We start from the raw sequence: 25,263 nt of genomic DNA, 5'->3' as shown, positions 1-25,263 counted from the left end.
GTTTTGTTTTTTTAATCCAGAAGCAAAATGATTCTATTGTGTAATTCCTCAGGTGGGATAACCTAGCTAATTAGAGTGTGGATTCAAATCCAGACACTACATACCAGTGTGGCCTTGGGAAGCAGTGACCTTTGGAGTCTCAGGTTCCTCCTCTGTACAATGGGGATAATAATTGCATCTACCTCCCAGAGCTATGCTGAGGATAAAGTGGGTTAACAGACTTCCTTAGGACATAGTAAGTGCTCAGTAAATGTTCACTGTTATTAGTATCACCACCACCACCATCATCATCATCACCATCATCACCACCACCACCACCACCACCATCAACACCATTAACACCATCACTGCCATCACCTACATCATCATCATCACCACCACCACCACCACCACCATCAACACCATTAACACCATCACTGCCATCACCTACATCATCATCATCACCACCACCACCACCATCACCACCACCACCATGACGACCATCAATACCATTAACATCATCACTGCCATCACCTACATCATCACCACCATCATCACCACCATCATCACCATCACCATCACCATCACTGCCACCACCATGACCACCGTCAACACTATTAATGCCATCACTGCCATCACCTACATCATCACCACCATGACCACCATCAATACCATTAACAACATCACTGCCATCACCTACATCACCACCACCATGACCACCATCAATACCATTAACAACATCACTGCCATCACCTACATCACCACCACCATCAGCTACATCATCACCATCACTACCGCCATCACCTATATCACCATCACCACCACCATCACCACCACCACCATGACGACCATCAATACCATTAACACCATCACTGCCATCACTTACATCACCACCACCATCACTTACATCATCACCATCACCACCGCCGTCACCTACATCACCATCACTGCCATCACCACCACCACCACCAACACCATTAGCACCATCACTGCCATCACCTACATCACCACCACCATCACCATCACCACCACCACCATGACCACCATCAATACCATTAACACCATCACTGCCATCACCTACATCACCACCACCATCACCTACATCATCATCATCACCATCACCACCACCACGATCAATACCACCATCATGACCACCATCAACACCATTAACACCATCACTGCCATCACTTACATCACCACCACCATCACCTACATCATCACCATCACCACCACCACCACCACCACCACCACGATCAACACCACCACCACCATGACCACCGTCAACACCATTAACACCATCACTGCCATCACCTACATCATCACCATCACCATCACCACCACCACCATCACCACTGTCAATACCATTAACACCATCACTGCCATCACCTACATCATCACCACCATAACCACCATCAATACCATTAACATCACTGCCATCACCTACATCACCACTGCCATCACCTACATCACCACTGCCATCACCTACATCACCATCACCACCACCATCACCACCACCACCATGACCACCATCAACACCATTAACACCATCACTGCCATCACCTACATCATCACCACCATCACCTACATCATCACCATCACCTACATCATCACCATCACCATCACCACCACTGTCACCGTCATCCCCACCACCATCTTCTTCACCATGATCACCATCATCACAGGGAATGCAAAGACCTTCAAAGGAAAATGGGCGTGGGGGAGGGCCAAGTTTTGTCTGCAACAGTGCTTTCCCCCCATCTCTGCTAAATGTCTCATTTTTCAGTCTCCGGTGGGATGAAGGCCTAAGCTTGTGTGGAGGTGGGGCCCTTGTTTGCATTTCCCCAACTCTGGGGGTGGGGGAGGGGACACACATCTTCTTCAAGCTGAAGGCCTGCGGCTGATCTGATCCCCAGAGGACCCAGATCCCGTCCCTGCCACCCTGCTGTGTGGCCAGCCTGCTCCCTCTGCCGAGGGGTCTGGAGTCTTGCTGCTGCCTGCTGCCCAGCTGTGTGGAGCTGGGACATCTGGCTCTCTGGCGAGCCTCTGCCTGAGCTTTATTGGAAAGCTCTGGGGTGCCAGGGATTAGCTGGCTTTGGGTTAGCCTCAGCATCTCTCCCCCTATGGCAGACACTTCCCACCAAGTCCTCTCGATCTCTCGGAATCTAGATTAAATTCCAATAATGCGCCGAGCTGGAGGCCTTCCATGGCCCTTGGGCCCTGCTCGCAACGTGGCCCCAGACAGCTGGAGAGGCCACCGGAGCCACCCTTGGGGGGCTGTGGGACAAGTGGGGCTGCAAGGCAGGTCTAGGGATGGGGACTTTGGCTTCAGTGGCCATGGTGGGGGGGCAAGGGATCAGAGCCTTCCCTCCTCTTCTGAACCCCAGGCCTCAGGCCAGACCGGCTCGGGCCTGGCTTTACAGGGGGTCACATTAGTTAACCAGTTTCATTCATGGAAACTGGACTGGGCATTTTCCATCCTTACCCTACCCCCTCCCCGCAGTAGGTTCCAAGCTTGCTCCCCCAGTACTGCCCCATCTGTGGGGGATGCAGGTGCTCTGTGAGATACCCCTGGTGGTGGGGGGGGGGGCGGCGCACAGGCCTGCCAGGGAAGCAGAACCTGCTCAAAGGGTGTCAGTCACTGCCAAGGTCGATATGATGTTGGCAGCTGGATGAAAAATGTCCCTTGGTCGGTCTCAGGGACTTTGGTTGCCAGGAGGGTGACCTCAGAGTGGTCTCCGGGGCCAAGGTTGGATCAGCTGCAGCCTGAGTCACTGAGGAAGAAGGAGCTATCCCCGTGACGGGCTGGAGTGGGGGCCGAGGGGTTGTTTGCCACAGCAGCTGGCAGACGAGGAGAGGGAGGAGGCAGGCATGTACCCCTTTGTTGCCAGGGGGGCTCTGTCACCCCCCAGGCCCTCCCTGGGACCCCCCAGCGCTCCCAGCTCCTCTCCTAGCGGGGGTGTCCTGGGGCTCCTTGGCAGTGTCCACAACCCCCCTGGAACACTCACACCTGCCACAGCTCTGACCTCTCCCTCTCGAGAAGGAAGCCCAGCAGCTTCCTTGTCCTTAAACAGTTTGGTGACAAGGCTCCTGGGGATCTGGGTGAAAATGCAGTCAAGTCTGCCTTCTGCAGCGCCGGGGTGGGGGGGCACTGAGCTTCTGCATTTCTGACAAGCTCCCTGGGGATGCCCTCATGATTTTCATCCAGGGAAATGGACGAGAAGGTGCGTGGGTGCTGGGTGCAGGGACCGTCCTCATGGGAGAGTATTGACGGCTCCAGGGTGCAGCTCATGGTCCCTTCCCCAGTTTCCCTCATGCTAAGTAAAGGTTAAGGACTTGGTAGCAAGACTCTGACTTTTTTCTGACTTTAATCACCGTGAGCATGTCTGGGCAGAGGGACGCGGTCACACACCAGAGCACATCCCCACCCTCTGCTCTAGGCTTGCCATCATTTGGTGCTTTCTGGATGTGACTATGTGCCGGGCACTTCTGCTTCCTATGTACCTTGGAAATGATCCTTGGAAAACTTGGTATCCCCGTTTTCCAGGTGCAGAGACTGGCTCAGGGAGAGGAAGTAACTTACCCAAGGTCATGCAGCCAGAAAGGGGCAGAGTTGGGACTTGAATTCGGGTCTCTGGGATTCCAGGGCTCGCGTCCTTGGCCATGGCGGCACCATGGTGCTTCTCACTTGGGGCTCGAACAGTGATTGTGATTCCCAAGCTCTGGTTCTCACCTTTGGCTGTGGGTTAGAATCACCCTGGGGTGGGGTGGGGGGCGGATTTTTAACTCCTTATATGTCAGAGTCTTGGGGGGCGGGGCTGGGCCTTTTTGTATAGCTTACAGGCTGTGGACTGGTGATCAAGAGCTCTCTTCTCTCTCATCTGTGAGCCATCTTATATGCCTGCGAGACGGAACGGGACAGACTCCCTCTAGTACAGGTCCCCATGTTCCCTTTAGCGTGGTTTCTCAAAGATGGCTGTTTTTCTCCACAGGACCGAGCCCAAAGTGCAGTCCAGACCCTGACTGACAGTCTCAGGGGCATGGGGAAGGGGCTGGCTGAGGGTGTGGATCCCTCGGGCTCTGGCTCCAGAGGCTTCCGGAAGCTTCCGGGAGCCTTTCTGCTGCTCCTGAAGGCCTACGTGCCTGGTTCCCCGTCTCCTGGCTTGCACATCTTGCCACTACACCTCAGCCCCAGGGCGGGAGCTCTGGTTTTGAGCTGCTTTCTCAGGAGTGGCCGATTCAGCTCCCTAGTAGCCTTTTCAAAGGGCAGGGAAGGAGCAGCTGGCTGCCTGGGCACCACCGGAGTTCTGGAAGGTCAGCAGAGAGCAGGCCCAGGGCAGCCTGGTCAAGGACACGTTGGCAGGTTTCCTTAGCGCCTTTGTCAAATCCCGGCTCGGAGCTGCTTGGGCAGGAACAGAGGCCCCCGATGCCCCCTTGGTTCCCCTTGGGATCCCTCTGTGTCCAGAGGGATCGCTCTGGAAGAAGCCTGCACGCAGGGACCACCTGCTGGGCAGAGACTGTGTCCGTCCAGTTAGTGCCGTTGGCTTCCGGTCCTGCAGGCTGAGGCTGACTGGTGGGCCTTGGTGGTTTTTCCGATCTTTGTGCTTTTGTTTCCTTCCATAATTCATCCCAAGCCTGGCTTTGCGGGGAGAGTAGGGTTGGTAGGGAATCAATGATCACAGGTTCCGTGCCTGCGACTGACCAGGTCAGTGCTTTGCAAGTGCCCGCACCCTCCCTTACTCCTCACGATGCCCTCGAGAAGTCCATATTCTCCCATTTTGCGGATGAGACCACTGGAGCACAGAGCGGTCAGATGACCCTCCTGAGGTCACACGCTCGAGGCGGAATTCAAAACCAGTTAATAAGTAACTGTTGGGGTGCTGGGGTCCCTCCTGTAGAATTCTGATGTAATTGATCCCAGTGTCACCTTGACACTGGTATTTTCTGAAGCTGCCCAGAGTGGACTTGCCCTTCCTGTTCCTTTGAGGATCTGCGGGACCTTGGATGAGTCACTTCATCCGTTCTGTGGGGGTGCAGACTTCTGTCCTGCTCCCCTCCCAGGGGCTTGAGGACTGTGCACCGTGCAGCTGAGTGGCAAGTAGGGTTCCCGAGGTGAGTGGATGGGTCCGACCGTCTTTCTGCAAGAAGACCCAAATGATGCCACCAAGGGGCACTCCTCCGCCCCTGTCCCGTTCTGATCCCTCCAGGTGGGTTTCCTGCCTGATTGCTAAGGTCAAGGTGAGCACATGTCCCCATGAAGTGGTCCCCTTGCAGACCTGCCTGTGGGTCAGGGCTGCTGCTTGTCCATCTGCATCCATTTGGCTGATGCCTTCCGTTTCCCGGTGCGTGACCTTGCCCTCCCCTTCTTGAGGACACCTCTCTGAACAGAGAGAAGAGACAGGCCTTCTGGAACGGTGATGATGACAGAGCTAATTGCCTTGAGTACTTGACGTGCAGCACTCTGTAATCCTTCCCATCACAACCCCCCCCCCGCCCCAGGGAGGTACCACCACCTCATTTCACAGACAGGGAAACTTAGGCACAGTGCCAGGTTGGGGATTAAGGAAAGGAAGCTTGCCTCTCCAGTCTCATCTGTTTTTCTTCCTTGGCTGACATCTACGCCTCTTCCTTTCCCTTCACGGCAATCCTAGGAATCAGGTAATAGTGGGGGAAAGGAAACTGAGGCAGAGAAGACAAAAGACCCTGCCAGCATATTCCACAATCCTGTGTAATGAAGAGGGAAAGACCGGGGGCTTTGGAGACACCTGGATCCACTCCCATCCCACCACTTGGAAGCTGGATGGGTCAGGGACCCTGGTGGAGCCTCCCCGAAGATCTGACTGGGAGCTGCAGACACCCTGATGGTTGCCCCGCGGCTGAGCAGGGACAGGTGCCTCGAGAGGGTGGGAGTTGGCTGTATTTTGCCCATTGTCCTATTCTTTGTACCTGGAGCCTGGCACACAGCAGGTGCTCTGTAAAACCTGGGTGTGTGAGTGGAGGAAAACGTGTCCGGCCTTCTCCTAGGGCGTGGGCTTCCTGAGTCGTGGGACCATGGCTGCCTTTTGCCTGCAGGTATCCCCAGCTCCGAGGCAGGGCCTGGCACGAAGATTCAAGGGACAGCCCTGTTGTCTGAGTGAGTGGCCGCCAAGGAGGCCCGGTCCGGCCTCGCCCTCTCCCAGCTCCTCCAGCCTTGGACTGGTCCGTTCCAGCAAACCTTCCAGTGTGTTCTCTCTTCCAGAACTGAAACTTGAGAAGGCCTTGTTTGCAATCTTTCTCTGGCATTTGAGCCCAATTTCCAAAAAAGTGAAAATTGCCCATAATTATAATACTTTTCGATCTTAGGGAAGTTTCCCTGTGATGATTATAATTATATTATTTGGAGCTGTGTGCCAGTGGGTACCCAAGGGTGGATTGGTTCTCGTCTGCAAATAGGGGAAATGTCAGCATGTGTGCTGTGGCCCTGGGTTTCCTACATTGGAATGAATTTCGGGAGAATGGCTTTCACATTGGGGGCTGTCTGTATAACTTGATCTGGCGCTTTAATTCCAAAAGCACTTCATACTTGGACCTCTGCTCGCCTATAGGAGCCTGTTTTTCCAAATGTATTAACATCTGTGTTTCATATCAGGGCCTGTAATTGCTTTAGCCTTTTTGGCAGGAGACAAAGAGAATTAATATTTTTCAATTTGGTCGTGAGCGGTCATCTGTAGCTGGGAAGAAAAGGGCCTGCTCAAATATGAACTCAGTGAGGATGGGGAGGGCAGGCTCACCAGGAATATGATGTCTTAAAGGAATCAACCATGCTCGTGGAAGTCCTTGGTTGTTTCAAGTTCATGGCGAAAGTAGGCATCTGGGCAAATGCTCAAAGTTCTTGCAAACACTGGTTCTTCCTTCCTTTGTCTTCTTGCCAGCCTGTCAGCACCATTTTCTTCTCCCAACCCCCCAGCACTGCATAATGCCCGTGGCCTTCCATTTTGCCGCTCCAGGAATGGAGGAAGGAAAGCCAACAGCCGGCCTGCATTCCCCGTGCAGGATCCGAGGCAGGCATTGCTAATGGATCGCAGCACTCCCTCCTGCCTGATCCCCACCGGGCTCCAGGCCATGAGGCAGCCCCTGCCGGCTGAGTGAGTTGCTGTAGAGTGAAGCCTGTGGGCCACTGGTTGCAGGTCAGGTTTCCTGGAAGCTTACCCCAAGACAAGGATTATGCGTGCAAGTGAGTAATTAGGAAATGTTTCCGGCACAGGAAGGGGCACCAGGAAGTGGGTGGGCAAAGGCAGACGGCCAGGCCACTGAGAGTCTCAGTAGGTTGACTTTGGCTCCCTCATCCTGCAGGGCCTTTGGGAGACAGAGTCGCACCCCTGACCCCCAGTCAGGGCCCAAGCGGCTGACGTGTTTATGCCACCACCTCCATCAGTAGGCTTGAAGGCTGGGTCTCTCAGGCTTGGCCAGACTGATATGCCGCGGCGTCACCGCGGATCCCTGTGTGAGCTGGGCCATCCTGGGCAGCATCCCTGGCCTCTATCTGTGAGATGTCACTGCCACGCGTCAACAGCCCCAAATATCTCCAGATGTCATCACATGCCCCCCGAGGGCAGAATGGCCCCTGGCTGAGAAGCACTGGAGTGGAGGGAGGGATGGCAGCCCCCAGACACTCCCACTCTGGATGCTGATGGGTGAAGTGGGTGCTGGCATCTGGGAGGGAGGCTCCCTGGGGGCTGTGGAGCCACCTAGGAGGGTCTGAGAGGCTGGGGTTCTGGATAGGCCCCAGGGGGTGCTGCTGGCTCTGACGTACACTCGGAATAGGAAGGTCGTCACCATCCCTGTCTTCTTCCGACTTTCCTGTTCACCTTGCTTACCTCTGGGCACCCCCGAAACACTGCTCAGTGCCTGCCACGCGCCTGCTCACGGGTTCTATCGGTCCCGTGGTCTGGGATGGTGAGGCCCAAACTGAGGTGTCCTCAGAACCACCTGGGAGCGGGTTTAAAGAGAAACAGAGGGGTGCCTGTGGGGCTCAGTCAGTTAAGCGGCCGACTCCTGAGGGCGGCTCAGGTTATGATCTCAGGGTCCTGGGATCGAGCCCTGTGTTGGGCTCTGTGCTCAGCAGGGAGTCTGCTTCAGCATTCTCTCTCCCTCTCCCTCTGCCCCTCCCCCCACTCACTCTCGCCCTCTCTCTGAAATAAATCTTTAAAAAAGAGAGAGAAAAAAAACCCCAGAAATTCTCATTTGTAACCCCAACAGTTCAGGTGTTGAGACTAGAAGTCTTTGTGTGTATTCTTTTTATTTTTTTAAAATCTTATTTTAGAGAAATTTTAGGTTCACTGCAAAACTGAGGGGAAGGTACAGAGGCTTTCTCTTATACCCCCTGGCCCCACACATGTGGAACATCTCCCAATTATCAACATCCCCAGCCAGGGTGGGACCACTGTTACTGTGGATGAACCCACATGGACATGTCATATCTCCCCAAGTCTGCAGTTGGTACCAGGGTTCACTCTTGGTGGTGTCCATTCTATGGGCTTGGATAAATGTATAATGACTTGGGCCCACCATTATGATGTCATCCTGAACATTTTCACTGCCCTAACAATCCTCGGGGCTCTGCCTGTTCATCCCTCCCCTCCCCCAAACCCTGACGACTCCTGTTTTTTTAATTGTCTTTATAATTTTGCCTTTTCCAGAGTGTCCTATAGTTGAAATTGTACAGGATGTGGCTGTTATTATTAATTGTTAAAAACAAGCACCTAGGACTGGCCACATCGTTTGTGAGACCTGGTACAAAATGAAAATGTGGGTCTACTCGCTAAAAATGTACCATAGATTTCAAGACACTGATGGCAGAGCATTAAACCATCCACAGAGTCCTTCTGTGTGTGGGACCCAGCGTGACGGCACAGGTCACGTGCCCGTGGAGCTGGCCCTGCCAACACTCTGGGTATGCATATCTGTTGATATCTATATTCAGATGGATACCTTGCATCTATACCTTGAAATCCCAGTACTTTAAGTCCAGGGGCATGCCTTCCACAGCCCAGCTCCAGTCTCATTTCCAGCTGTCTCCTGTACACAGATACATAGACACACACACACACAGAGGCATGCACACACACACACACACAGGCATGCACACACATGCACACAGGCATGCACATACACTTGCACACACACGCACACAGGCACACACACACAGGCGTGCACATACACACAGGCACGCACACACACACATAGGCATGCACACACACAGGCACGCACACACAGGCATGCACACACGCACACACACACAGGCACGCACACACAGGCATGCACACACGCACACACACACACAGGCATGCACATACACATGTGCACACGCACACAGGCATGCACACACACACATGCACACAGGCATGCACACAGGCATGCACGCACACACACACAGGCATGCACATACACATGCACACACGCCCACAGGCATGCACATACACGTGCACACACGCACACACACGCACACATGCACACACGCACACAGACACGCACACACAGAGGCATGCACATACACAGGCATGCACATACACATGCACATACACGCACACACAGAGGCATGCACACACATGTACACATGCACACAGGCATGCGCACACACACATACACACACAGGCACGCCCATCCGCAGATGCATACATATGGGTATGCATATCTGTTGATATCTATATTCATGACATAACATGACATATGACATGCACACAGACACACAAAACACACAGACATATACACAGACACACATTGATGCACGCACACACATACACACGTACCCTCTGGTGTGGCCAGGTTGGCATTTGCATACCCCTTTGCTCTGGAAACATCTTGTTTTCTAGCCCCTGCTTTTCTCATCCCATCTCCCTGTTTGTCCAGTCTACTCTAGTTTAATTCCCACACCTATACCCCCAAACCAGCTTTTTAAAAAAATATCACTTACTTTTTATTATTAGACTTTTTTTTTAAGAAGTTTTAGACATAGAAAAATTGAGAAGATAGTACAGAGAATTCCCATACTCACTGTACCTGGCTTCCCCCATTAACATCTGACATTAGTATGGTGCATTTGCTATAAAAAATGAACCCACATGTTGATGCATTATTATCATTAACTCAGGTCAGTAATCTATCCAGATTCTTTTTGTTTTTGCCCTCATGTCTTTCTTCTGTTGCGGGATCCCATCTGGGACACCACATGACTTTTCCTTGTCGTGTCCCCTAAGGCACCTCTTCCTATGAGTTTCTTAGACTTTGCTTGTTTCTGATGACCTTGCCTTTCAACCAGCTTTTCACAGAGTGTTTGTACATAACCCTTTCCCACTACTGCTAGTTTGTCTCAACCCTACCTACTTTATTAGTATTATTCTTTAAATCTGACTCTTTTTGTAGTTTTCTATTTTCTTTGTCTTTTATTTTTTAAGTTTATTTATTTCAGTCATGGCTATACCCAGTGTGGGGCTCAAACTCACAACCCCGAGATCGAGAGCCTTGTGCTCCCTCTGAATGAGCCAGCCAGGTGCCGCCACAACCTTGCCTACTTTAAAATCTAACTCAAACCCACCACCATGGCACGGTCTCACTGTCTTTTGAACCTGGACAGCTGGGAGTCAAGATCACTAGGTCCTCAGCCTGGAGCACCTTGTAACTTTTGGGGCTTTCGACCACCATCCCTCCAGTGCCTGGCATAGAGCAAATGGTTTTGCTTCTCGAGTGAAGACTAGATTGTAAGAGCCTTTTAAGGAATAGGATTTCTTTTTCTGACTCTTCTTTAGGGCCTAATTAAGGACTCTTGAAAGATGATACCTAGGTCCAAAAGCAGACTTCTTTTTTCCCCTCAACGTCATGGGGTTGGGGATTTGCACTCAACCTTCGACTCAGGGACTGGGCCCACGGGTGGGGGGCGTGGAGGAGGGAGGGCAGGGTGCTTTGTGAGGCAGGTGGGACTAAGAGTCAGAACCAGGAGCCTCCAGAGAAACTTATTGTCAAAGGAAAGGAAATGGGGATTCTCCTTGGAAAGCTTTTGCTAACAGCGTCCTGCTTTGGATCCCTTTCCCATCAGGGGGCCCGGGGTGCATCTCCAGACCCTGAATTCCCAGGAGAACCTGTGACCCCCACCGTCTTGCTTCCTGGGCAGTAAAGGGAGCTGCTTCCTTCCTCTTCATCACTGTCTTCTCTTGCTGGCCCATGGCCGTGGGTGTCCCTGCCCTGAGTCTTTCTCCTCCAGCCCCTGTTGGCCACCTCGGAGAGGGATGATTCCTGCCGTGTTGGCCTCACCAGCTATGGCCTCAGACAGAGCCTCTGTCCCTCCTCAGTGAGGTGGCCGCAGACCTGGATGCTTCCGCCCAGCACTGACCTCTCCTGCCCGAGGGTCTTCTCTGACCCTGGGAATGTCTGCAGCCCATGGAGGAGCCAAGGCTCCCGGGAGCAGCCCTCTGTTGCTGGCAGTCAGGGACTGGTAGATAAATCCTGAACCTCCTGTCACCTTGGGAAGCACTGCGCGGAGCGGTGTTCACGCGTCCTGGGGGCCCAGAGGGTGTGAGCCCCAGATGCGCACAGTGTCCTGTTTGGGCTTTTTCCCATCCCTGCCTCGCGTTCTCCCTCAAGTCCAGGTGGTTCCTGGTGCGGGGGGGGGGGGGGGGCGCCTCTCAGGCTACTTGCATTTAAGTCCTTGACTCAGGATCTGCCTCTGGGGGGGGTCCCCAAAATATGACGGAAGATACGACGGGGTGTCCAGCTGGGAGGGCTGTCTGGGGGCTCGGAGGCGTGAGGCCCAGCGAGGTGTCTCCTCAGCCTTCCCTCTGGCCACCGCTCTTCCGTTGAAGGATCCGCGGTCAGAGTGAAGTCTGAGACACACCGCCCCACTCTGCATCGAGGCTCTCTGATCTGACCTTTGTTTCTGAAAACCCTGAACTTGGCGATCATGATCCTTGTTTCTTCTACAAACCCAGCTGAAAGGCTCACTTCCCTTCTCCGTCCACTGCCTGCTTCACTTGGCTTTTCCGCCTCTGGGTTTGGAATCTTAAAACAGCCTGTGGTTCTTTAAATAAAAAAAAAAAATAAAAAAAAAGGAAGAAGGAAAGAAAGGTAGGGAAGATGACCCAGCATGAAAGCTGTGTTTGTGTTGGTTTGTTTATTCCTTGAGTGTGCGTGGAAGAGGCAGCATTGACCTCATTCTATTTTGGTCTGGCGCTGGAGGAAATGGGGCAACCAGGGAAAGGCTCAGAAGATGAGTCTGCCATCCGTGGCGTCTCGCCCGCCCACCTCCACGAGGCCAGATGCACGCAGCCGCCCAGCAGTGGGTTTCCAGAGCCACCTCTGAAGCCCCACGGTGCTCCCCAGCAGGCCCGGTTTTTCTGCGCCGCCCCCCCCCGCCCCCCGCCGAGGCCTTTCGGTGACTGATGTCACCAGCGTGGCTTACCTCTTGTCATTTGGTGTCGGTGTGCTTTGTGCCTCGGTTGAACAGAGTGACAGGGCCTCCAGTTTCCGGAAACTCGGGAGCCCAAACCCTGGAACTGGAAGCAAAGGGGAACAAGAGTTTGGTCCAAAAGTAAATTTGCCGTTGGCTTTCTTCCCAGCTGCGGCTCCCTGTCTGTCTGTGTCCTCGTGCCCTCCTGGTCCCCCGGACACATACCGATAAAGGAGCTGGTGCTGCTGCTGATGAGGGCACAGGCGTGGAGGAGGTGAAGCCCACGCCCCCGGCAGCTTCCCGCAGGGGTCTGCTCGGGTCATCCAGCAGTCCCCCCGAGGACACAGGCAGGCCGGGAGGGTGGGCTGTGCAGGGCCTGGGACTGACCGGTGGGTGGGGCCGGGCACCCCCAGGGGGCGCCAGGGTAGGAGGGACCAGTGGGCCGAGGCCCTGGGAACTGGGGATGAATCCACTGCTGGAAACACTAGAGTCATTTGAAAAACAAAAACATTCGCTTTTCCTCTTTAACTAACACAGACTACAGAACGTGATCCAGAAACGCCCGTGGGCTGGTAGGAATGCTCTGAAGGCACCAGCACGTTCGGCCAGCAGGTATTTGAGACCTACTGTGTGCCACGCTGTGTGCTAGGGGCTGGGGCTATATTAGTGGCCGGCGAAACAGGCCTGGCTCTTGTGGCCCTAGGAGCTCAAAATCTGCTCGGGAAAGAGGAGAACCCAAAGAACTCTGCAAACAAATTTAAAACACCAGCCTGAGCGCTGGAAAGGAGAGGCTCTGAGCGTGTCTAATGACAACGTGCCCCTCAGGGTGTTGGTGGAAGCTTCCCTGGGGAGCTCAAGGAGGAACAGGTGTGGTGGAGATGAAAACACCGGGACCAGTGGTGCGGGTGGCAGCCTGTGGTCGGCTGCGGCCTCGCACAGACGAGAGCTCCACTCAGACCTCCTGATTGTTTTCTTCTGCTGGTTGCTGTATCCCCGATAGGGGAGAACCTTCTATTTTTAGCTCTGCTCCTCCTTGTCCACCTCCTGCCCCCAGGACCCATGTGTACACACATGTTTGAGAGCCTCTTTATCACATGCCAAAGCCAGAGTAGACATTTCTTTGCCGCAGGACTTCTCAGAGCCTTTAAAGAGCTAATGCACATTATGAAATTTCTCAAGGAGCAGTGATGTGGTGCATTCCACCCTTATTTGAATACAGAGCCTTTTGATTTTTGACCCTCTCATTTTCCTCTCTTCGGTATTCAATTAATGGAGGCAGTTCTCGAGAACTTGGTAAAAACTCCAAACCCTTCCTCTTGCAGATGGGGAAACTGAGGCCCTGACCTTAATGGCTGCTGATTTGCTTCCTGACTTTTGACAACAGGGGCCTCCTGGACTATGGACAGGAGTGTTGTTGACCATCCTGTGAATGCCCAGGTGAAGGGCAGGGGCGGGAAGGGAGGAGGGAGAGAGAGAGAGAGGCAGGCAGACAGACAGATGGTCCTGGGGTGGGGAAACCGTGGGCTAGCAACTCATGCTCTGGCCGTGGGTGGAAGGTATCATGCTTCTTTGTGTGTTTTTCCACCTTCCTCCCAAATGACTTAATTTTAGCCTTCCTGGATATGCATAGTCTTAAAGAAAGTGTGTTTAAAAAAAGCCTTGGACCTCCCCGACTTCATCTTCCTGTTCCAGGGATGCCAGGGCCTGTTCGGGTGACTTGGTAGAAGGGCAGGGCATTCCTGGAACCCCAGGTGGGGTGCTGGGGACCTGGGGTGGGTCCTCCCCAGCCTGGGGCTCTGGAGGGGCACTCCCCGCGGCACCACGCCCGACTTCCTCCGTGGGCCCTTTGATCTCTTCCCGGCTCCCCTGTGGGCCTGGTGTTTGCGTGCTGGTCGGACTCCAGGTGCACGGGGGCTGCTGGCTTCCCAGCCTGACTCATCCTGAGCTGAGCAGCAGCATGCCTGCTCCCTGTCTGTGACATCACGTTAGCCGGGAAAGCTGGGGGTTCCCCGCCGTGCTCACTCTTGCTCTCTGTCTTCTGGGGGCACGTTCTCCAGGTCCTGCAGCAATTCACAGTGTGCAGAGTTTTAAAGTGCCCAACCCTGTAGTGTTGCCGAGAGCCAGAGGGTGGGGGTGAGGGTCAGAGCAGGGGAGAGAGAGGGGAGTCTGCAGGTTACCCCTGCTGGAGACTCTTCCCAGCTTCCCCGTTCTCTTCGGCCCAGAAACTTCCCATGGCTGCAGACTCGCCTCTCTCATCTTGGTTTGCACAGTCTGTTCTCCTCTGCTGGAATGCCCTTCCTGCCCTCCTGGCTTCATTAACTCTGCCCATCCCTCTGACCTGCCTCAGGAGACACTTGAGTGCTTTTCCTTCCTCTGCTGCCCCGGAGAACTCCTTCCTCACCTCATGCCCCCGGATCGGGGTCTAATAGCCTTCACTGTGTGATGCATTCAACTTATCTGGAGTCAGAGCTCCATCTCTGGCTGCTCACAGAGCACCTGGGACCTAGGGGTGTTCAGGGTTGGTTTCAGCAATGAAATTCCATTCGTTCCTATGGCTGTTGTGACAAATCACAAATTCTGTGGCTTGACACAGCACCCATTTGCTATGTTATGTCTGTGGAGGTCGGAAATTCTAGATGGATCTCACTGAGTTAATCTGAAGGTGCGTCAGGGCTGAGCCCCTTCTGCATGCTCCAGGGGAGAATCCGTCATTGCCTTGTCTTCTCCAGCTTCCAGATGCCACCCCCATTCCTTGGCTCATACCCTCCGGCTAGCAGTCACATCCCTGTGACTCTGCTTCTATCCTCACGCCTCTGTCTCTGTCACCCTCTGTGCCTTATAGGGACCCTGGTAATGACAGGGCACCACCTAAATCACATCTGCAGGGTGCTCTTGCCTCGACAAGTCACAGGTTCTGGGGATTAGGATGTGGACTTCTGGTGTGTGTGTGCGTGCGTGTGCGTGCATGTGCGTGCGTGCGTGTGTGCGCGCGTGCCTGCGTGCGTGCCCGCGCGTGCGCGTGCGCGTGCCTGCGTGCACACACACGTGTCATTCTGCCCACCACATAATCTGAAATTCATTTCTCTTTCTTTGATGGGGTCACTGGGCACGGAGCCAGCCACATTCTCCTGGATTCTCTCTATGCCCTCTAAGCCCTGGGAGGATTCCTGGCTGGGGGTCCCAATGGGAAGGGTGGCTCTGTGTCGCTTCCTGTCTGGGGCCTGCCGTTCACTGGCTGAGGACACTTTCTTAACTCATCTGCACCTCCACTGTCTTGTCGATAGAGCGGGGCTCATGACCACACGTACCCCGTTGGAGGAGGGAGGATGAGGTGAGAGAATGTCACTCCCTCGAGCTCGGTGGCCCAGGCCTTAGTGTTTTGGTGCTGGGACCCCTAGCTGCCGGCTGGGCCTCCTGCAGAGACCCTGGGTGCCTCCAGGTGTGGCCCTTCCAAACCCCAGCTCCCTGAAGGCGATGGGCTGTGTCTGAGGGAGCCCGGGGCGGGGGGCGTGGGGACGACCGTTGAGCCGGGTCTCAGGCTATAGGATGGCAAGAGTGTTCTCCATCATAGCACCTGAGACAGAGGCCCAGACTTGGCTCTCCCCATGTGGCCACCAGTGGCCCGTGCACAAGGTCTGGCCTCCCGAGCTGAAAATTAAAGCCGTGGGAGTAGATTTCCAAGGCCCCGTTCAGCTCTTAAGACCCCAGATCGCTGGGACCTGCTGGCAGAAGGTGGGAGGAGGCATCGTCCCCGCATGGCTGTGGGGTGGGGGCTCTCTGCAGTGATGAGGCAGTGGGCACTGGGGGGGGGGGTGCAGCTGGGCTCTTGTTTCCACGGAAGGGGGCCTGTGAGGCTCTGGAAAGCAGCTCTCGTGGTGGCGTGCGGTCCTCTGGCTTTTCTCTGTGGGTTAGATTTCAGCTGGTTTCCAGGGTTGTCCCCAGGAGCAGGAGGCCGCCGGCCCCAGCACCACCCTGTTCCCAGGCTGGTGGTTAAATATTAACACCCCTCCGTGCCACGACGCTGGGGTCACCGGCGGTTCACACCTCACAGAGAGCAGGGCTTCAGGGCAACCTGGGTTTCAGGAGGGAGCAGTTGACCTTCGGGGTCTTGCTACTGCTGCTTCCATTGGGTGAAGCAGGAGAAGGTGAGGCGAGGCCACGTTTGCGTCCCAGCTCGGAGGCCCCTCCGTGAGCCTGGATGAGCGGGCACGTCTCCGCACCCACGGAAGGGGGCTGAGAGCCAGACCAGCCCCCTCCCCCGGGGTCGTAATGCAGATCGGGTAGAGCACGGGAATGGGCTGTCCCACGTCGATCTTGCCTTTTTCAGAAATAGAAGGTGCCGCTGCATTGGGACGCTATTGATGAACACATGCAGAGGGGGGAGCACCTCTTATTAGCATAATGGCTCTATGTTCTGTATTTTAGGCTTCAGTGGGCTTTATCCATTTAAGAAAATAGAGCTTTATTAAGACATAATTCACATACTGTACAATTCACCCTTGTAAAGGGTACAGTTCAGTGGTTTTAGTCTATTCCGAGCTATGTGGCCATCACCACCACTCCACATTTTCATTAGCCCAGAAGGAAACTCCGTGCCCATTAGCACCCACCCTCCCCCCGTGTGCCCCCTCCCAGCCACTGGCAACCACTAAGCTTTCTGTCTCTGTAAATTTGCTTCTCTGGACATTTCATATAAATGGAATCACACTATATGTGGTCTGCTTTCTTTTACTCGGCCTAATGATTTCAGGGTTCATCCATGGAGTAGCAGGTGTCAGTGCTTCGTTCCTTCTTACTGCCAAATAATTTCCCGTTGTGTGGGTTTACCATACTTTGTTTATCCATTTAATCCATGGATGGATATTTGAGTTGTTTCCACTTTTCGGGGCTATTATGAATAACGCTATGAACATCTGTGTATAAGATTTTGCGTGGATCTATTTTTCATTTTTCCGTTGGGTAGTAAAATCACCTCAAATGGTAGCTCTGTGTTTCTCCTTTTGGGAAACTGCCAGACTGTTGTCCAAAGCAGCTGCACCATTTCCCATTCCCATGAGAAGTGTATGAGCGGCCCAGTTACTGTGAATCCTCATCCACACTTGTTACTGTCTGTTTTGGTTTTAGCCATCCTGGTGGGTACACAGTGCTATCCTACTGTGGTTCTGAGTTGTGTTTCCCTGGCGACTGACGATGCTGGTCTTCCTTTTCATTGGCTCACTGGCCATTCATATATCTTTATAGAGATGTCCATGCACATTGGCCTTGTCCGTTGTTGGAGGCCATGGTGGACTAGCTTTTCCCACCTTGTCCGCTCCATTTTCTTGACTAATTTGTATAGACAGGAATTGTCTGTTGATAATTTGGTGATTTTGGTAAAAACACAGTACAAAGCCATTTGGGAATTGGGGGGGTGAGAAAGGCTTTTCATTTGTTTCAATTCTTAATGCATGTTGTGTGGCTCAAATTTTCTATTTCTTTTTTTCACCATTTTTTAGCATTTCGTATTTCTCCAGAAGGGTACATGCTACGCATTCTGTTTTATGACACCTTTTCACTTAATACCCTATCTCCCCCTCATCAAGAAGTGTTGATTTGTATGGAAGTTTGTGCACACCCCCATGTTTTACCAGTGTCTCTTGGTAGATGGTTTTCAGTTTTTCTGCAGTAAACAGTACAACTATGGTTTGGGTTCTGTCTCTGTGATGGACAAACTACCCACAACATAGTGTAAATCGACAGTCATTTTGTTGCTCAGGAATTTGGGCAGGGCTCAGCTGGGAGGTTCTTCTACTTTCTACAGCGTTTACCGTGGTCACTGATGAAGCTGGTGGCTCACCTGGGGGCTGGCTTGGTTTCTTTCTCTCTCTTTGCTAGACCCTCTTGCCCCGTGGTCTCTGCCCCCTGCCATGCAGTCTCTCTCTTTAGCACAGGAGTCCAATTTCTTGATCCATGGCTAGCTTCCCAGAGAGCCAAAACGGAACTGCTAAGCCTCGGACAGAGCGGGGCCTCACTTCCACTGGGTCCTACTGGTCACAGCAAGGTGCAAGGTCAGCCCGGACTTCAGAGGTGGCGAACAGACTCCACTGATTTATGGCAGAAAGGTACTGCCTGTGGGTACCGGGGTGGGAGGAATTGTGGGTGGCCCTATTTGCAGAAAGTCTACGACTCTGAACATCCTAGTATACTTGCTGGATGAACTTTGGAGTCAAAGTGAACATTCTTTGAATGGGTAAGTGGTCTATTGACTTGTGGGTTTTGGGGAAGTCACATAACGTGGGGGCCCAAACAGATCTAGCAGGGAATGTGCACCAGTACCTGTATGCCTTGTGTAACTCTAGAGATGCCCCGGGGAGCCTTGAGAGTTTGCTGCCTAGCTGGTCTTCCCTTGGGTCTCCGCACTTGCTGAAGAAGGTGGCGTTATCCCCATTTTACAGAGGAGGAAACTGAGGCCCAAGAATCAGCTGGCTCGACCTACTCTCCTCTCTTCCCCACCCCCCAGATCTCATACCTATCTTGTATTTTCTCTGCTCCACACAGCATTGTGACAGTAATAGGCATCACGCAGGATCCAACCATCTCCTGTGTCTCTTGTCCTTTGGTGAGAGGTGAGTTAAGGAAGTGACAGGGCTCACGTGCTCAAGTTCGGGGGTCAGACTCCCGATGCTGTGGAAGTTCTGTCCCTTACAAGGTCACTGAGTGCAGACAGTTGGCTTCACTTCCCTGGAGCCCCCCGTCCTCATCTGTAAAATGGGAACCACAGTCTTACCGTTGGGGACCCTGGAGAATTGACACGAGGGAAGCACCTGGATTTCCAGCAGGGCTGAGGGTGGGGGAGTGCCGTCGGGCTCCTTGGCGGACCGTCACCCTGAGCCTTTCCCGCCTCTGCTCGCGCCGGGCTGGGTCAGGGAGGCCAGCGTGTTCAAGGTAAATAGCATGTCACAGATGTCCTCCCCTGCGTAAGAACCACTGTGCTCTAATGAGATGCTCAAGGTGGCAGCTAAAAGAGCCCACTCTCCCACCTGTCCCTGTGGACTTGGTGGCAGAGTCATTTCTCCATTGCCCTCTTCGTGTGGGCCAACCTCACGCCCGGACCTTTGGGGCAGAAGCAAAGCCCGTGTTAGCATCCTGCTCTTCCCGCCTCGCCAAGGCTCTCCTGCCCCGGTGCCTTTGAATACAGCTCTGCCCCTTCCAAGCAGGCCCAGAACAGACCGCAGACCGAGGCCGGGGGGAGGGGAGTTGGTGCATTCCCGCTGATTCACGGGATGAGTCAAGGCCAGCCGGTAATATCTGGTGCTCAGTGTCATGGCCTGTAATATTTGGTATCGTTTGGCAAGATGTTCACTGTTCGAGGGCCCCAAGTTACTATTCGTTGCTTTACTGCCCATAAGGGCTTATCCAGATACCTGGTCACATTTTCCTGCAAATAACACTTTCCAGCAAAGTCACCACCCAGGTTGGCGACTTCTGTGCTGTGGTGTGGACGCTTCCTACCAGGGCCCGGGGAGCCTGTCTGAGCGGGGGAGCTGTTTGGATTTGGAGTGGCGTTTCTTCTCTGTCTGCTGTTTGTTGCGGACTGCTAACTGGTTCCTTGACGGTGTTGGCGGCGCTCCATAGCCAGGGCAGTCATCAAGGCAAACTGGAGACGGGGACAGCAGGAAACTCTTGTTTGTCAGTTGAAAATCTGTGCAGACATCCCCCAAACCAGTTCTGGAACTGCCTGTCCAGGGACCCAGGGAAGAAGTGGAAGAGCGGTGGTTGTGAAAGACTGTCTCGTTATTATTCCGTTGGGACAGGACGGTCCAAGTTAGGGTCTTCAGTATCCTCTGTGGCTCTAAAAAGCCATTGTTGCTTCTATCATCTTCTGGCATCTCTCCGTGTTGGAGAGGGGAGTGAGCTCAGAGGGGCTGGTGAGGAGACAACGCACTGTCTTGTGCTGTAGCTACGTTTTGTTGGCTAGGAGATCCCCAGTCATGGTTCATTCAGACACATTGCATGATATAATTCGGCACTTTCTCAATCAGGTTTTGGCCATTGTTGAATACCACCTAAAGTGAGATCGTCAGGGACGTGGATGCAGATAACCCCGCTTTCTGTCCTGTGGGCCCAGTGATGCTGCCCCATCCGCGCCCTCCCATGGCCAAGGGCTGGGCATCCCCTTGACTAAGCCAGCTAGGTTCTCTGCTCTCAGACTTTGGGATGGAGCGATGCCTAGAGAGAAGCGGAACCCAAGTTCCCGCCTTTGACAGCTGTGCTTGATGAGACAGCCCTGCATCCTCACACCTGCCTTGGCTCCTGCTCCATCTGAGGCTGGTTCTCCAGCCCCGTGTATGCCTGTCTGAGGACCCATGACTCTCCCCATACATCTCCAGTGGGTTCTGTGTTCAAGGAAATTTGAGACACTGGCTAAAATTACTGATTTATTTTCTGCATGCCTTCTCACAAGTCTTGTACACACGAAGGTGACTGGCAAACGTCAGTGTGTTACGGCATGCGCAGAATGCCTGCTGACCTGGGGCCTGTGTCTCTCCTCTCTTGCAGGGAGTCAGACCTGTTCCTGCTGGACAGCCGCACCCTCTGGGCCTCGGAGGAGGGCTGGCTGGTGTTCGACATCACTGCCACCAGCAACCACTGGGTGGTCAACCCACGGCACAATCTGGGCCTGCAGCTCTGCGTGGAGACCTTGGACGGTAGGTCTCCGGCCACCACCCCACTGGTTCCGACACAGCCTGTGTTCCTGGACTCACATAGGAGCTCAGCAAGCTCATGCTTGTTTCCATCAAAACAGGGCCCCCCAGCCCCCACCAGCCAGTACTCACTGTCCAGCCTTTTGATCCCAAGCAAAAATAACACCTACCCCCTTTGCAAGAGAAGATTACACAGTTGGCCATAGCCCAGTTGGGTGAGGCCTCATTGCACAGAGTGAGGCCCTCACCAGCAGGGTTGGCATCTTCTTGGAAATGCAGGCCTGCTACGTTAGAACCAGCACTTTAACTGGGGCCCCAGGTGATGGCTGAACACATAACCATCTGAGACGTGCTGACCCAGGCACCCCAACCTGGAGACACAGGACATCCTGCGTGTCCCGTGCATGGCAGGGTGTCTAACCAGCATCCCTGGCTTCTACCTACTAGGTGCCAGTAGCATCTCCCAAAAATGTCTCCAGATGTTACCAAATGTTCCCTGCGGAGCAAAACTGCCCCTGGTTAAGGACCACAGCACTGGTGCAAGGAAGGCCTGAAGCCCCTTCCAAGTGACCCCAAATGTGGCTCTGAGTCCCAAATACTTGGAAAGTCCACTGTTGGCCTGCGCCCCCCTGTGCCTCCCACTCACTCTCTGCCGGGCGTCCACCTGCTCTGACAAGGGTGGCCAGAGGGCGAGTGGGGACCGGGGTGGGGCTGCTTGCGCACACGCCTTCCCCCAAAGCGTGTTTCTTATTAAGTGGGGGATGGCTTTGGAGTGGGTAGCTTCTTCCTTACACCAGCTTTCGGGAAAAAAACCCCAAACTAGAAACACATTGATTTTAGAATAGGTAAATACTTACCAGTGGCTTAAAAGGCAAGTTACAGATGCGTGCAAGGGTGCAGCCCTCCCCGGGGCCACTGCCTCAGCTGCTCCCTTCCATCCCAGAGGCACCTGCTGTTTCCATGTTCCTGGCCGTCTTTTCAGAAATGCCCTCTGGGTGTTTAAACAACTGCACATAGATTCTGCTTTGCTTTTATTTTATTCCTCCCGCAAGTAGTGACATAGTATATATGGTGCTGTCTGCCTTGCTCTTTTTTTTTTTTCACCTGACAACTTAACCTTGAAGGTTGGCCCTTTGTAGCCGTGGACAAGCTGCCCTATTTGTTCAGGGGCCGTTGTGTTTTTGCATACGTGGGGAGTGAGTGTAGCTTTGCCGCTCATTCGCCGTGTGACTTTGGACAAATTCCCTAACCTTCCAGAGCCTCCTCATCTCCAACACACAGGGCCATAGGGGGCATTAATACAGAAGGAGTTTTAAAATAGTGCCCTAGTGTGCGTAGGAATTGGCCGGGCATCTCATTAAAATGCAGATTCTGATTCAACAGGTCTGGAGTGGGGGAGGCTGCCATAGAGGCAGCTGGTCCTGGGCCGTGTGTTGGGAAACAGAGGCTGAGTCTAGACCCGATGCCTAGGACACACGCCCTGAGCCAGGGCTGTTGCTTCTATTATTAATGGTGGTGGTGGTGTTATTCCTCCTCCTGACTTATCCACGCACCCCCCCAGGAAGGACGTGTCAGTGTTTTCTGGTCCTTTGCTCTTACAAACACGGCTGCAATGGAAAACCTCAGTGCACACGTCGTTGTCCACTTGAGTGTAGCTCTGGGATAAATTCCTGAAAGGGACAAATTCAGCCTGCATCCTGTTTTTCTGTGGCCTGAGCTGAAAATATTTTTCACATTTTTAGATGGGGGAGGAACATCAAAAGAAAAAGGCCATCTCATGACACGTAAAATAAGATGAAGTTCACGTTGTGGTGTCCATAAAGTTTTATTAGTACACAGCCACACTCACTCATTTACATATTGTCTAGGCCTGCTTTTATGTTATCACAGCAGGGTTAAGTAGTCGTGACAGAGACTCTGTGGTCCACAAAGTTGAAAAGATTTATTATTTTCAGACGATTATTTATCGACAAAGTGTGCAGTCCCTCTTGTATGCCAGAACTTCTCAAACGGTGTCCCATGAAGTGTCGATGGGTGTCCCGGAGGAAGGGAAGCATTCATGATCAGTTAAGTGTGAGAAAGGCCAGGTTGGATAAACTAAGCAGGTTTCTCTGCAGGACTTCTCGGAACCTTTATTTTGCAAGTGTCCGTTGTGAATTTCCTGATGGGGAATAGAGCATAGAGGAATTCTAAACTTATTTGACAATAGAGTCATTCAACTCTTCTTTTTTACTTACAAGCGCCTAAGGAACATACTGGAGATGAAGTAAAAGTGGGGTTGCGGTAGATTGGACTCCTCTCTTCAGAGTGACCATTTCCCTGGACTTGCAGATATTGTCTAGATCTTCCAGCTTGACCTTGATGGGTCCTGTGCTTCTCTGCCCTGTCTGCCCTGCTGGCTTAGCGTGGCCCAAGTTTGGTTTTTCTCTTAAGTGACACTCAACCCAGTTCCTCTAGTGTCAGGCTTGCCATCACCTTTCTCCCCCAAAGTCTGGGGCTTTGTGCCCTTATTTCCTCCAGCTTCTGCTCCCCCCAGAATGCAGGTGAGGCTTGGCGCTCATTGAGATGGCACAGCCTGATGGTTAAAGCTTGGGCCCAGGAGGCCAGACTCATCAGGTTCAAACCTCACCTCTGCTGTTTCTACCCACATGATCCCGAGTGAGTCACTTAATGTCCCTCATCTGGAAAGTGGGGTTAATAATAGTTTCCACCTTCCAGGGTGGTGGTGAAGGATCAGATGAGCTCATGCAAGTGAAGAGTTTAATTGTTCAACTCGGAGCAACCACTGAGCCCAGAGTCAGTGCTTTATGCCATGATCTCTTGTAATTCCCACCATGGAGCCACAAGGCAGATGCTACCAGTAAGATCCTCACGGGACAGGAGGCCCCTGACAGGTGTGCGGCTGCATGTTCTGGCAGCCACCTGGGGACCCCTCTTCATCTATGGGGAGGATAGCCTAGTGCTCGTAAGATGCTGCCCAGGGTCCGGGCAAGGATCAGAAGCTGTACGCGTGACTCAGGACCTGTCTCCTCCCCTCCCGCCCCCTCCCAGACGGGGCGCCCAGAGCTGGGCATGGATGCCACCATCCAGGGATTTGGCTGCTCTGTCCAGGCACTGTGCATGCCCAGGAAGCAAGCTTGGCCTGGTGGCCTGGGTCAGGGAAGGACCACCCACTCGGACCATCGGAGAAGGATAAAGGGTACAATGGCTAACTGGGGGGGTATGAATTTCGGGATCTTTGTGGGAATGAGATAAGAAGCAAGTGAGCCCAGCGTTTCTGAAACCGTGGGCTCCTGGCTATGCAGTTGCTTTCCCTCTGACCCCGGTGTCCCTCAGAATCCCCTGGGAGGCATGTTGAACTTAACTGATTCCCAGGTCCCACCCCAGACCCACTCACTGATGCTGAGTCCCTGAGGATTGGGCCCAGGAAGCTGCCTTTTCTCACGAGCTCCCTGAGTAACTTGGGGCCTGGCCAAGTGCTGACATGCTGGCAGAGTCATGCCCCGTGTTTTGGGGTACCTGCTAATAAGATGATGCTCAGGCTGAGCACACCATCATGTTAAATGCCTGCACCCGTGAAAGACCAGCAGAGCCTGTTGGGGAGTCCATGCATTTGGGGCTGTGTTTGCTGGCACACCACGGCTGTGTTTTTTGTAGAAGCAGTCGGGCCCCTGCCCCAGGGGCTCCTGCTGGCATTCACCTAAACTCAGTGAGCCCCGCTGCCTCCTACAGCACCTGGGCAAGCCGAGTTCCAGGGCGGTGGCACCCCTGCCCAGCCCCCAGTGCCCGCTCTGGGAGGAAAGGAGAAGGGGCACCGAGTCAGGTACAGCATCTAATCCTTGTCCAGACCCTAGCAGCATCTTGCAGCCACTAGGTGGCTGCTGGAATACGGAGCCTGTCCCCTCTCAAGAGACCCCAGTTTTCACACCCATACAATGGGCGTGTTGATGGTAGTTATACTGGTGAGCTTGCTTCCATCCTAGTGAGGCACAGACGTCACAGATCTTCTTTGAGAAGCTTGATGTCTGGTGAGAGGGGAGCCTCCTGCTCAGTGGGTCTCCAAATCCCTCCTGAGACCACCCAGGAGGAAGACCTCCCTCTCCCTCCAGCTGCGCCTTCCTTTTAGTGCCCCTGGGGAGCAGCACAGAGCGTGCCTGTGTGGGGGAGAAGCCCATAAACGCTCCG

General features: G+C 53.5%; 1 protein-coding gene across 3 annotated transcripts in view; it reads left to right on the top strand.

The window, feature by feature from the left end:
- BMP7 (bone morphogenetic protein 7) overlaps positions 1-25,263 on the top strand; it is an 85,102-nt gene that overhangs the window by 35,826 nt on the left and 24,013 nt on the right. For 2 of the 3 annotated variants that reach the window (XM_088026290.1, XM_028089177.1), the window contains exon 3: positions 20,933-21,081. In XM_088026290.1, coding sequence (XP_087882416.1) covers positions 20,933-21,081 — 149 coding nt within the window. Of the gene's footprint in view, positions 1-20,309; positions 20,325-20,932; positions 21,082-25,263 lie in introns of all 3 variants that reach the window. The other variant, XM_088026289.1, reaches the window with a different exon arrangement.

Source organism: Eumetopias jubatus, unplaced genomic scaffold, assembly GCF_037043125.1.
Source record: "Eumetopias jubatus isolate StellerSeaLion01/CBP00866 unplaced genomic scaffold, mEumJub1_p1.0 scaffold_9, whole genome shotgun sequence".
Taxonomy (NCBI): Eukaryota; Metazoa; Chordata; class Mammalia; order Carnivora; family Otariidae; genus Eumetopias; species Eumetopias jubatus.
This window is presented reverse-complemented; position numbering and strand designations above follow the sequence as displayed.